Source organism: Berghia stephanieae, chromosome 9, assembly GCF_034508935.2.
Source record: "Berghia stephanieae isolate SIO BIC M18660-M18661 chromosome 9, UCSD_Bste_1.3, whole genome shotgun sequence".
In the NCBI taxonomy this organism is placed as follows: domain Eukaryota; kingdom Metazoa; phylum Mollusca; class Gastropoda; order Nudibranchia; family Aeolidiidae; genus Berghia; species Berghia stephanieae.
Window position 1 is genome coordinate 43,366,740 of NC_088368.1, and position 13,795 is coordinate 43,380,534.

Consider the following 13,795-nt stretch of genomic DNA (forward strand, 5'->3'; position numbering starts at 1 on the left):
TTTTTGGAGTGCATAATCATGCAGCTTTACGTAGCGTATAGCTAGGGAAAATTATTAGATTCATAATGTAAATGGCTATTATATGGATGATCCTAATAAAACATATAATGACAGGCCTGTAAATCTTCCGTCTATTGTCGGATTTCCGACAGTACGATTTTGCTCTATAAGTGTACGATTTTGCTCTATAAGTGTACGATTTTGCTCTATAAGTGCTAAAAAATAAAAAAATAAAAGATAATACTAAAAATAAAATTCGTAACGCCAAAGAACAGAACCAATAAAAAAGAAAATAAAAGACTTTTATTTCGTTCCTCGAAAAAATTAGATTTTATTCCGTTTCAAATGCCGTCTTAAAAAAAACAAAACAAAAAAAACTTTTTATTTGTCGCATCAAAGACAAAACATGCCGTCTATCAGTTAGCTATAATATTATCATGGCACCTACACGCTCCGCTAGACGTTTATGTATTCACTGCCTGGCTACTGTGCCACAGCCAGCGAGAGAGAGGTCGAGAAGTCTTCACACACACACACACACACACACACACCTAGTCAGTATATAACTCAGACCTGGGACCTCAAATAATTGGGATTGTTTTGTTTTTTTGATACCATAAAATAAGGACCTCGTTATAAATAAGTAGGGGAAAGTGACATGATTTGACTAGTCAAATGACGTGTCATATCTGTGTTGTGTCCATATTTTTGTCCTATTGTGTCTATTTTCGCGTGTTCAAAAAGTTCCGACAATTTTTTCACCAACCATTTACAGGCCTGTAATGATTACCTCCTGGTGCTTGACTGGGAGGGAAACAGTCAAACGCATAGTTATTGTTTTGGGAGATTTTTTTTCCTTGTAAATCATATCTCTGTTATGTATTGTTATTTTGAATGTATAATGTATAATGTACGCATTTGAGTGTATTCCTCTTTCTGGGATCTTGTGCTGGTGTCTGGATGAGACATTTAAGTGATCTCAAACTAAGTACAAGCTGTTCCCTATTTGAACCAATCCCCCTTTTCTTTTTTCCTCAAGTCCTTTTAATTGTGCATCTAGAATCTTTTCACTCTCCAATTTTCTTCCTTTTTACTGACCCTGATATGACCTAAATGTGTTGCAAGCGCCGTAAAACCCTTAAAAATAAAGCAAAACAAACAATGATTACCTCCCTTTTTCAAGGGGGTCCTGATAGCAGAGTTGGTCGAGCGCTCGCTTCACGAGCAAAGGGATTGAGAACAATCCTGGGTGCAGACAAGATCAGCTAGATCTGGTGGAAAGTCCATTGCGATGGACCAGTATCCTACTCAACGGGTGACAAGCGATAGCTATTGTCCGTTTTATGTTATAAAGACACAGATAAAATTGGTTCCGTGGGCCGAATGGCTTTAAAGGACTACCTGTTCTTTTTTAAAAAAGATTTGTGCATATTTTTATGCAGCTTTTAAACATATTTTATATGCAGCATTTAAAGATATTTTTTATGCAGCATTTAAAGATATTTTTTATGCAGCATTTAAAGATATTGTATATGCAGCATTTAAATATATTTTATATACAGTATTTAAACAGCATTTAAACATATTTTTTATGCAGCATTTAAACATTTTTTATATGCAGCATTTAAACATATTTTATGCTGCGTTTAAACTTAATTTTTATGCAGCATTTAAACATAATTTTTATGCAGCATTTAAAAATATTTTTTCCCTTCTGTCCCTCTTAAAAACATTTTTAGATTTGGGCACATCCTACCTGGGCCCCGCTGAATACACTAGCTGGTCATGAGAGTAGAGTTATGGGCCTTGATGTATCGAGAGACCTCAAGTATTTGGCCACGTGTTCGTATGACAGGACCTTCAAGCTATGGGTGTCACAACACCCTGGTGGAATATGAGGATTGTGTTTTAAGTTATGCTGTGTCAACGTGTTTCTGCATGCTTTTATGTGTGTGTGTGTGTGTGTGTGTGTGTGTGTGTGTGTGTGTGTGTGTGTGTAAGTATGTATGTGTTTGTGTGCTTCAATGGATGTGTGTTTGCCTCTGTGTGTGTGTGTGTGTGTGTGTGTGTGTGTGTATAAGTATGTATGTGTTTGTGTGCTTCATTGAATGTGTGTTTGCCTCTGTGTGTGTGTGTGTGTGTGTGTGTATAAGTATGTATGTGTTTGTGTGCTTCATTGGATGGATGTGTGTGTGTGTATGTGTGTGTGTGTGTGTGTGTGTATAAGTATGTATGTGTTTGTGTGCTTCGTTGGATGTGTGTTTGCCTCTGTGTGTGTGTGTGTGTGTGTGTGTGTGTGTGTGTGTATAAGTATGTATGTGTTTTTGTGCTTCATTGGATGTATGTTTGCCTGTGTGTGTGTGTGTGTGTGTGTGTGTGTTTCTGGGTGGGGTTCCCTACCTCCACAGTGGGCTGGGAGGTACTTGCTGTGTCTTCTATCCCCTTATATCTGTTTTCCAACATGCTTTCTGTCTTTGTCTTGGTGTGAGATTGCTCCGTTTTGTCCCGACCCTGGCCAGAGTCCTTGACTAGGAGGGAAACAGTCAAATGCATAGTTATTGTTTTGGGAGATGATATTTTTTTCCTTGTAAATCATCTCTCTGTTATGTATTATTATATTTGTTATTTTTAATGAATAATGTAAGCATTTGAGTGTATTCCTTGTTGTTGGATTTTATGCTTGTGTCCGGATGAGACTTATAGGTGATCTCAAACTAAGTACATTGGTGGTATGCTCTTGGAATCTACATCTGATCCCTATTTGTTCCCAGTTCCCCTATGTCTTAATTTTTCTTGGGTGCTTTAATTGTAATTCCAGAACTTTTTATTATCCCATTTTCTTCCTTTTTACTGGCGCTGATATAACCTAAATGTGTTGCAAGCGCCGTAAAACCCTTAAAAACAAAAAACAAACAAAATGTGTGTGTGTTTATGAGTGTGTGTGTGTGTTCATGTGTGTTTGTGTGTGTGTGTGCGTGTGTACGTGTTTATGAATGTGTGTGTGTTATATGTATGTATGTGTATGTATGTACGTGCTTGCATGTGTGTGTGTGTGTGTGTGTGTGTGTGTGTGTACGTACATGCAAGATGCAAAGCAGGCATATTTCGGTGGACAGTCAAGATGTGTTAATTATAATTGATCATGTGTTTTATAATAGGAAAACTTTCAACCATTGCCACCCCTGGTAAACGCCTACCTACCGACCAGAACAAGTAACCATTCAGTTTTTTGAGGATTAAATACTATGTTTTGACACAAAGACACATTTCTGGGTGGGCAGGGAGGTACTTGCTGTCTGGGTGGGGTTCCTGACCTCCCATAGCAGCCATGGAGGTACTTGCTGTGTCTTCTATCCCCAATATCTGTTTTCTGAGTTGATCTATATCTTTGTCTTTGTATGACTTGGTGCGGTTATGGGGTGTTGTGGTATGACACTTGCTTTCGTATCGGCAGGTCCTGGGTTCGAGCTTTGCTCGGCGCATAGTTGGGCCCTTGGAAAAGACTCTTTACTCATAGTCTCTCACCGTACTCAGGTGTAAAATGAGTACCTGGCTGGCCGTTAATAGCGTTGTCTCTGTCCGAAAAAAAAAATTGCAATATCGCCTGACAGGCGTCATGTCTCGTTCTACATGTTAAGTGTTGCTGTTGGTCAGGGACCCTTGTAAAGCGCTTTGAGCACGTTTAGTGGATATTGCGCTATATAAAAGCTTAAGGTTCTTTTTAATGAGATTACTTGGGTTTTGTTGTGATTCTGGCTGGGAGGGAAACAGTCGAATGTATAGTTCTAGTTTTGGGAGATGATATTTTTTTTTCTTTTGTAAATCATCTCTCTGTTATGCATGTATTATTATTGTTTTACATATATTTGATTTGTAAACATTTGAGTGCATTCCTTGGGACCTGTGCTTGTGTCAGGATGAGACTTTTAGGTGATCTCAAACTAAGTACACTGATAGGATGCTCTTGGAATCTATATCCGTTTCCTATTTGAACCAATTTCCCTTTGTCTTCCTTTTTTTTTTTTTGGGGTGGTTTGATTTTAATTCTCGAGCTTTTTGCTATACCATTTTCTTCCTTTTTACTAATGCTGATATGACCTTAATGTGTTGCAAGCACCGTAAAACCCTTAAAAACAAAAACAAAAACAGGCGCTTGTGTAAGATAAACAGGCTGATTTTTCTGGTATGGGTATTTTTTTTTCTTGTATTTTTCTCTGCTGTTTCATACATATTTTTCTTCTGATGTTGTTTACCTTGGACATTAAATTTAAAAAATGTACGCCCTTTCACCTCGGCATTCCATGCAGGAATTCATAATAGATAATCCATCAAACAGGATGTCTGATGTCAACAGGAATCACCCATGTTGTCCTTGTGAGAAAATTTGGGGGTTAATAATCTTGCCCAAGGAAAAACAACAAAAGTGCCTGAATCAGGACTCGAACCCGGGACATTCCATCGGATCACAATGCAATGCTTTAACCACTCAGCCACTTCGCCACCTTGCAAATATGAATGGAAGGACACCACAAATTATTTGATCGTTTGTGTTGAGAAATTTTGTGAATGATGCTTACTTAGATATATTGGAGAACCCTCTATTTCAGCCAATGAGAATGTATTCAAAATATTGCTATTCTTTCAGCTCTCTATTGCAATTTTAAAAAAATAAAAAAATTATGCCCCTACCGAGGTGCATTGTGAGATGCAGTCGCCTAGTGTAATGCTTTTTTCTAAGTTAAGTACCTGGGTGGGGTTCCTTACCTCCCATAGTGGGCAAGGAGGTACTTACTGTCTTCTACCCACCTTTATATCTGTTTTCCAACATGCTCTCTATCTTTGTCTTGGAATGAGATTACTTGGTTTTGTCCAGGCCCTGGCTGGGAGGGAGACAGTCAAATGTTTAGTTATAGTTTTGGGAGATGATCTTTTTTTCCTTGTAAATCATCTCTCTGTTATGCACTGCATTATGTTTCTTTATATTATGTATGATTTGTAAAACATTTGAGTGTTCGGGGACCTGTGCTTGTGTCTGGATGAGACTTTAAGTGATCTCAAAACTAAGTACTTTGATAGTGTGCTTTTGGAATCTACACCTGTTTTTTATTTGAACCAATTCCCCTTTGTCTTCCCTTTTCTTGGATGCTTTATTGTAATTCTAGAACTTTTTACTTTCCCATTTTCTTCCTTTTCACTGGCGCTGATATGACCTTAATGTGTTGCAAGCTCCGTAAAACACTTAAAAACATAAAAACAAAAACTTAAGTTAAGTACAATTGTACTCTGTTCAGATTAAGGTAAAAATGAATAAAGAACTCTCAATAACTATCGTTAAAAGATAATTTTCGTTTTAAAGTTTGATGTAAATAAATAAAGGACCCAAAAAAAAAAAAAAATTTTGAATAAAATAAAAATAATATTGTTTATGTGGTCTGGTGGTATGACACTTGCCTTCGGATTGGAAGATCCTGGGTTCGAGGCCTGCTAATTGCAGTGCACATTTGAGTCCTTGGAAAAGGCTCTTTACCCGCATTCTCTCATGTACTCGGGTGTAAAATGAGTACCTGGCCATTAAAAGCGCTGTCTCTGTCTGACTGAAAAAAATGTCATATCACCGAACGGGTATCATGTCTCATCCTGTATGTAAACTCTTTCAGCGCTGAGGCGATATTCGCATTTCCGTCACAAAATGGCTGACACCCGATTGAGGCAGCATGAGAATGACAAGCTAAGTAGGACAAAGTGACATTCGAATTCAATTCGGCGCAAAATAAATCTCTTTTAAAATACTCACCTAGCCGATTAGGGAAGACTTTGCGAAGTCCCAGGTTTGAGTTTTTTTCCAAGATGAGAGTCATTTATGATGTTTGAATGACGATTTTTCTGACCAAATTTGTAAATACAAGTTTTTTTCAGAGTACGGTAATTAACTCACTCAATCCTAGAGATTTTTGCTACTTTTCAAAAGTGGAAAAAAAATGTATTCTTCTTCTTCTTCTTCTTCCTTTGATTGCCCACAATCAATCGGTTGATTATTATGGCAAATATGAAACTGCTTTCTAATCTCTCTTTATTCCTTGTTTATAATCGTTAGTCTAAAATCAATTTCCAGGGACATTCAGGGGTCGTCAACGTTGGTCAGTGATGGTTTGTGTAAGGTCTAAGTAATTGCATAGCAACTTGCCACAAAAGCATCAATTGTAGTGGCTTCGGTCACTTTAGCGTCAAGCTGGTTCCAGTTCCTGACCGTACGCGGCAAGAAGGAAAAACCACGGTATTATTGTGTTCTGTGTGTTATGAGGCTGTATTGGTTGTTGTTACCTCTTCTCTGTCTCAAAGGTGCTGGTATTAGTTTTTTCTTGATGACTGGGCATTCAGCGAGGTGGTGCTTGATCTTAAATAGCATTGTTAATCTTGCTGATTTTCTGCGGTGTTCTAATTTCGGCCACTGTATTAAAATTGAGCATGTACCTACATAGTATAGATAGTTTTATTCAATTTCCATTAACCTGTAAAATCAAAAAAAAAACCACGTTAGCTTTGATATTACGCCTATAATTTGTCTCAGGAAAATGTAATTAATAACATGGGGTAACCCCGGATCAACTACGGATATAGTCGGTGTTAGGGCTGAGTGAGTTTTAACCCTGCTAAATCCACTACTAGCTTCCGCTTCACCTTGTGCAATTATGTGATATGACACTCGTCTTCTGGCCAGATGGCCCATGGTTCGAGTCTCTTAGCAGCGCATATTTCTGGAGTCCTTGAAAAAGGTCCTTACTCACATTCTCGCAGTATATATATATATTGAGCTTTTATATAGCGCAATATCCACTACACGTGCTCAAAGCGCTTTACAAGGGGTCCCTGGCCAACAGCAACACTTAACATGTAGGACGGGACATGACGCCTGTTAGGCGATATTATAATTTTTCGGACAGAGACAACGCTGTTAACGGCCAGGTACTCATTTTACACCTGAGTACGGTGAGAGAATGTGAGTGAAGAGCCTTTTCCAAGGACTCAACAATGCATCGAGCGAGGCTCGAACCCAGGACCTACCGATCCGAAAGCGAGTGTCATACCACTAGACCACATAGCCGCACAATACAGTACTCGGTTGTTCCTAACCGTTAACTTACTTACTTAACTTGTCCGAACCAGCGACCACCTGAGCTCTAGCCCTTCAGTCTTGTGCCATGACGTAGAAGTTAGACGTCTTTTGTAGTTGTTCCAGGTGACTATAAAGTGTGTTCCTGATTTGGAACTTGCTTATTTATCCGAACCAGCGACCACCTGAGCTCTAGCTCTTCGGTCTTGTGCCATGACGTAGAAGTTAGACGTCTTTTGTATGTAGTTGTTCCAGGTGACTATAAAGTGTGTTACTGATGCTTGGATTTGGTGGGAGGAATGTGCATCTCAGGTCTTCAAGAGGTTGACATTCAAGTAAGTGGCCTAAACCGTTAACAGTATTGTCTCTGTCGGGGAAAAAAAATTGTAATATTATATCGCCTAACAAACAATTTTTTAAGTGTTGCTGTCTCTTGTAAAATCTTTGAGCACGTTTAGTGGATATTGCGGTACATAAATGCTCAATCATTATTTTTCTACATAATAAATGTTTTGAAGCGATGGATAACATTTAAATTTCTTTTATCTTTTTACAAACAAACCTAGTCATCCCATCAAACACACTTCATCAATGCAGTCGTGTGTAAACTACAATGAGTGATTCACGTTCATTTCACTAGGTGGGGTTCCTAATCTCCCCTAGTGGGCAGCGAGGCATTTACTGTGCCTTCTGTCCCCCTGTATCTGTTTTCCAACATGCTTTCTGTCTTTGTCTTGGAATGAGATTTCTGGTTTTGTCCTGGTCCTGGCCGGATACCCTGGCTGAGAGGGAAACACTCAAATGTGTAAGTTAGTTTTGGCAGATGATATTTTTTTCCACGTAGATCATATCTCTGTTATGTATTGATATTTTCAAAAATTTTAACATATGATTTTAAATATTTGAGTGTATTCCCCCTAGTGGGATTTTGTGCTTGTGTCTGGTTGAGACTTTTAGGTAATCTCATACTAAGTACATTGATAGTGTGCTCTTGGAATCTATATCTGTTTCCTATTTGAACCAATTCCCCTTTGTCTTGCTTCTTCTTTGGTGCTTTAATTTTAATTGTAATTCTAGAACTTTGTACTATCTCATTGCCTTCCTTTTTACTGGCGCTGATATGACCTAAATGTGTTGCAAGCGCCATAAAACACAAACAGTTCGTGTCACTGTTGTTAAAAGACAAGTGCATCTGTCACTTTACTCACATTCTCTCGCCGTACTCAGGTGTAAAATGAGTACCCGGCCGTTAATAGCGTTGTCTCTGTTCGAAAAAAAATTTGTAATATCGCCGAATAGGCGTCATATTCCGTCCTAAATGTTAAGTGTTGCTGTTGGCCAGGGGCCCTTTGTAAAGCGCGTTGAGTTTTGGATATTGCGCTATATAAAAGCTCAATTTTTTTTTTATCCCCAAAAGTCTCTTTATTCACATCCTCTCACCGTACTCAGGTGTAAAAATAAGTACCTGGTCGTTAACAGCGTTGTCTCTGCCCCCCCCCCCCCCCCCCCCCAAATGTAATATCGCCTAACAGGCGTCGTGTCTCGTTCTATGTTACGTGTTGATGTTGTTCAGGGACCCTTTGTAAAGCGCATTGAGTTTTGGATATTGCCCTATATAAAAGCTCAATTATTTTTTATCCCCAAAAATTATCCTGCCTTGACTGTGGATTGTATTTCAGACATCCTGCTTACCAAAAACAAAAACAAAACAGACTAGAGCATTTATATAGGGCAATATCCAAAACTCAATGCGCTTTACAAAGGGTCCCTGAACAACATCAACTCGTAACATATAGAACGAGACATGCCTTCTGTTAGGCGATATTACATTTGTTTTTGTTTGTTTTTTTTGGACAGAGACAACGCTGTTAACGACCAGGTACTTATTTTTACACCTGAGTACGGTGAGACGATGTGAAAAAAGAGACTTTTCCAAGGATTCAACTAACTATGCGACGAGTGAAGCTCGAACCCAGGACCTCCTATCTGAAAGCGAGTGTCAAACAACAAGACCACATAGTTCTTGAACTCGCTCAATCCTGGAAAGTTTTGCTACTTTTCAAAATTGGAAAAAATGTTCGTATTAAAACTGAGCATGTACATAGATAGTTTTATTCAACTACTATTAACATGCAAAAACTAAAAACATTAGCTTTGATACTACGCCTAAAATTTGTCACTTTAAGATGTAATAAATAGGCATGGGGAAAAAGTAAAAGTAACCCGGGTAAACTACGGATATAGTCGGTGTTAGGGTTGAGTGAGTTAATATGTCACTTGAGAATTGTGAGCTTTCAACAAGTGCTCACATTTGCATGTCTATTAACTGAACTCAACTATTTGTTTGTTTTGTTTTTGTGGGGCTTTTTTACGGCGCTTGCAACACATTTAGGACATATCAGCGCCAGTAAAAAGGAAGAAAATGGGATAGCAAAAGTTCCAGAATTACAATTTAAGCACCGAAGAAAAGGGAAGACAAAGGGGAATTGGTTCAAATAGGAAACAGATATAGATTCCAAGAGCACACTATCAATGTACTTAGTTTTAGATCACCTAAAAGTCTCAACCAGACACAAGCACAAGATCCCACTCGGGGGAATACACTCAAATATTTAAAAATCATATGTTAAAATTTTTGAAAATATCAATACAGAGAGATGATTTACGTGGAAAAAAAATATCATCTGCCAAAACTAACTACACATTTGAGTGTATCCCTCTCAGCCAGGGTATCCGGCCAGGACCAGGACAAAACCAGAAATCTCATTCCAAGACAAAGACAGAATCAGAAAGCATGTTGGAAAACAGATACAGTGGGATAGAAGACACGGTAAGTGCCTCTCTGCCCCCTGTGGGAGATTAGGAACCCCACCTAGTGACTGGAACGTGAATGACTCATTGTAGTTGTAGTTTACACCTTCATTCCAAAGACAGAAAGCAAGTTGGAAAACAGATATAGGGGGATAGATGGGGGTTTTTTTTTTCTTGTATTTTTCTTTCTTGTTTTGTCTGGCATCTTTCATCCACACTTGTTCAGATCTTTGTCTTAGATGAGAAGTAAACAGTTTAGTATTACTTTTGGGAGATGATTTTTTCTCTGTAAATAATCTCTCTTTTATGTAGTGCGGCTATGTGGTCTAGTGGTATGACACTCGCTTTCGGATCGGAAGGTCCTGGGTTCGAGCCTCGCGCTCGGCCCATAGTTGAGTCCTTGGAAAAGGCTCTTTACTCACATTCTCTCACCGTACTCAGGTGTAAATTGAGTTCCTGGTCATGAACAGCGTTGTCTTTGTCTGAAAAATTGTAATATCGCCTAACAGGCGGTATGTCCCGTCCTACATGTTAAATGTTGCTGTTGACAAGGGACCCCTTGTAAAGCGCTTTGAGCACAGTTAGTGGATTTTGCGCTATATAAAGCTCAATAATGTTGGTTATGTTTTCTTTTTAGGAGAGATTCTGTAAGTATTTGAGTGTATTCCTCTCAGTGGGATTATAACTAAGTCTACACTGATCGTATGCTCTTGAAATCTACACCTGTTTCAAATTTCGGTCAGGCTTCTTTGGCCTACTTTTTATTGGGTTCATTTGTGACCCTCCGCCTCGAAACGGTATTAAGTCGGATTTTTCAATTTTGGGTTTTTGGTACCCAATCATAGCTTATTTTATGCTTTAAAATTTGATACCAAATTTATAAATTTCTGATAATTCATTGCCAAGATATGACCGTTTGAAGTAGGGAGAGTGTAAAAACCAAGTTTTGAGAAAATCGACTTTGATGTGAGGCACCATTTTCACGCACAGATAACTCCATAGATACGGGCGTTGGAAATTTGCCGAGAATAATAAAATTTGCAGAGACGTCAATTTTCAATTTGACTCACAGGAATTTCAGGCACCACTCGGAGGAATTTCAATGCCGAAAGAGGAATTTCCGCACACATCAAAAGGGAATTCGGATGGTATTTGGTATCGTGTTTAAATATTGTATAGATCTAAATAGATAACTGATTAGAACTATATTATGATATATAAACACATTGCCAAATTCAGCCCCAAAGTTTCCTTATTTCAAATGAAGTAAAGCTCCAAATCCTAATGGTAGTGATTGTAATAATGGTGGTAGTGAGGATGATGTGTTGGTAGTAATAGTAGTAGTAGTAGTAGTAGTAGTAGTAGTAGTAGTAGTAGTAGTAGTAGTAGTGATGATGACGATGTGATAATGGCTGTTGTAGTAGTAGTGGTAGTGATGATGATGTGGTGGTGGTTGTAGTTGTAGTAGTGGCTGTGGTTGTAGTAGTAGTGATGATGTAGTGGTGGTGGTTGTAGTAGTAATGATGATGTGGTGGTGGTGGTTGTAGTAGTAGTGATAGTGATGATGTGGTGGTGGCGGTTGTAGTAGTAGTGGTCGTGATGAAAATGTGGTGATGGTGGTTATAGTGTGTGTGTGTGTGTTTGAGAGAGAGAGAGAGAGAGAGAGAGAGAGAGAGAGAGAGAGAGAGAGAGAGAGAGAGGAGAGAGAGAGAGTGCAAGAGAAGATGAGAGAGAGAGAAGAGTGCTAAAGTGCATCTTAGTGATTAAATATGAGCAAACTATGAACTGAAAAACTAACGGAGGAAATGTATTGTGTTGCTATTCTTGGCAAGTCATAAAGTGTGATGAATGATCCAGTGAGCGCAATTATTGATATGTGTATGTCTGTATGTGGTGTGGTGTGTGTGTGTGTGTGTCATCATTATGTGTGGTGGTGATGGTGTTGTAGTTGAAGTATGCAGTAGTGATGTGTGATGATGATGTGGTGGTGGTGTAGTAGTAGTGGAATGAGATGATGTGGTGGTGGTGGTTGTATTGTAGTGACTGGAAAGGGGGGGGGGGGGGGGGGTATCCTTGGAACATTTTAACCTCACCGGAATTTGACGGAAGTTGCCCGGAACCCGACATTTTTTGCTCCTGACCGGATTTTTTCCCGATGAATCCGGACTTTTGGCATCACTGAATTTGGCATGGGCTTAGAATATAATTTGATAATATACATGACAAATGTTTGATATAATCCAATCATTACTTTTGTAGTTATTCATTATTATGTAAGATGTCCTTATAATAAATAAAACACCAATAACAAAAAAAAAAAAAAAGAAAAAAAAGAATGCCGACAATTTTATGACATTGCTCACTGTTTGAAGAATTTTTGATATTTAAATAAAGAATCAATGAAATAAGAAATATTAATATGACATTTTTGTCTTGTTAATTATAGGAAATAGGATTTCAAAATGCCAAAAGTTAGAGAAGGGTTTATAATTTCAAAGTACAGTTTTGAAACTATGTGAAGCCGGGTGGGCAGGGAAAGAAATATCAAGAAACAGGATGAGAGAGGAAGAGAAAGAATGAGAGAGTAAAATATACACACACACACACACACACAAACACACACACACACACACACACACACACACACACACGTGAGAGAGTGAGAAAGAGAGAGAGAGAGATAAAGAAAAAGAGGAGCGAGAGGGGGAGGAGAGAGAGACTGCTTGTGCATTAAGAGGGCGGGAGGGAAATAGAGTAAAGATTGAAGCCTGACTGTATTATTGTTTGTGTGTGTCTATGTGTGTGTGTGTGTGTGTGTGTGTGTGTGTGTTTGTATGTGTGAAAAAAACAAAAGGGAGACGGATAGAGTGAGGTAGACATGAAGAAAGGGATGGAGGCGCAGCAAAGAATTGTAGGGATAGTTTAAGAAAGCATTTATTTGTTTCAAAGTAGGTCATAGTCAATCAACTGGAAACATATTGACCAATAAGATTGCAATTAAAGAAATGACTGGTCAAATTATGCATTGCATTGTTTCCATTTTGAGTCTGATGACAGCTTGAGGAGGAGGGATTGGGACTTATTGTGTAATGACTTACATGAAAACATGTTATTGAATCTCTCAAGTTTTTCTTAGCGTTCACCCACATTGTTGATTGTCGAAAAAGACTCCCCCCCCCCCCCCCCCCTTCTTTCAGTATACAAAGAAAGCACGACACAACGAACATCTCTCTCTCTCTCTCTCTCTCTCTCTCTCTCTCTCTCTCTCTCTCTCTCTCTCTCTCTTTCTTGTTGTCCCTCTTTCCTTTTCATCTATCTATCTATCTATCTATCTATCTATCTATCTATCTATCTATCTATCTATCTATCTACTACTACTACTACTACTACTAGGTTCCATGCCTGGTCCAGGCTTCGGATACTGCATGAATTATCTCTCTCCATTCCTCCCTGTCTCTTGCCTTTTCAAACAGCTCTTGGCTTGTTAGGCTGGTGAAGCCCTTCAGTTGGTCTATGAGTGTTTTTCTTTGTCTCCCCCGGGCGCGTTTACCAGGTATTTTTCCACAACTTGCCAGGTATTCATTCTTATCTTTCCTTACTATGTGTCCGAAAAAGGATAGTTGTCGATCCACTATTAAGGGCATTAGTTTCCTTTGTTGGTATGTTTGTTTTAGCACTTCTTCGTTCGTTTTGTGTGCAGTATACGATATTCTCTGCATCCTTCTCAAGCACCACATTTCAAAAGCTTCAATGTTCTTTTGTATTTCTGCATTTCCCTATCTATCTATCTATCCATTAATAGGTCTGTCTCTCTTTCTGTTTGTCTATCCATATAGTTAACCTTTTTCACTTTTTAGTTACACGTATTTCCAT

The 13,795-nt window shown here is 38.6% G+C and overlaps 1 protein-coding gene across 1 annotated transcript in view; it reads left to right on the forward strand.

The window, feature by feature from the left end:
* Nucleotides 1-4,710, forward strand: part of LOC144980288 (U4/U6 small nuclear ribonucleoprotein Prp4-like) — a 42,502-nt gene extending 37,792 nt beyond the window's left edge. The window contains exon 16 of the mRNA XM_078927929.1: nucleotides 1,740-4,710. Within this exon, the coding sequence (XP_078784055.1) occupies nucleotides 1,740-1,898 (159 nt within the window). The 3' untranslated portion in view covers nucleotides 1,899-4,710. The remainder of the gene's footprint in view (nucleotides 1-1,739) is intronic.
* The last annotated feature ends 9,085 nt before the right edge of the window (nucleotides 4,711-13,795 follow it).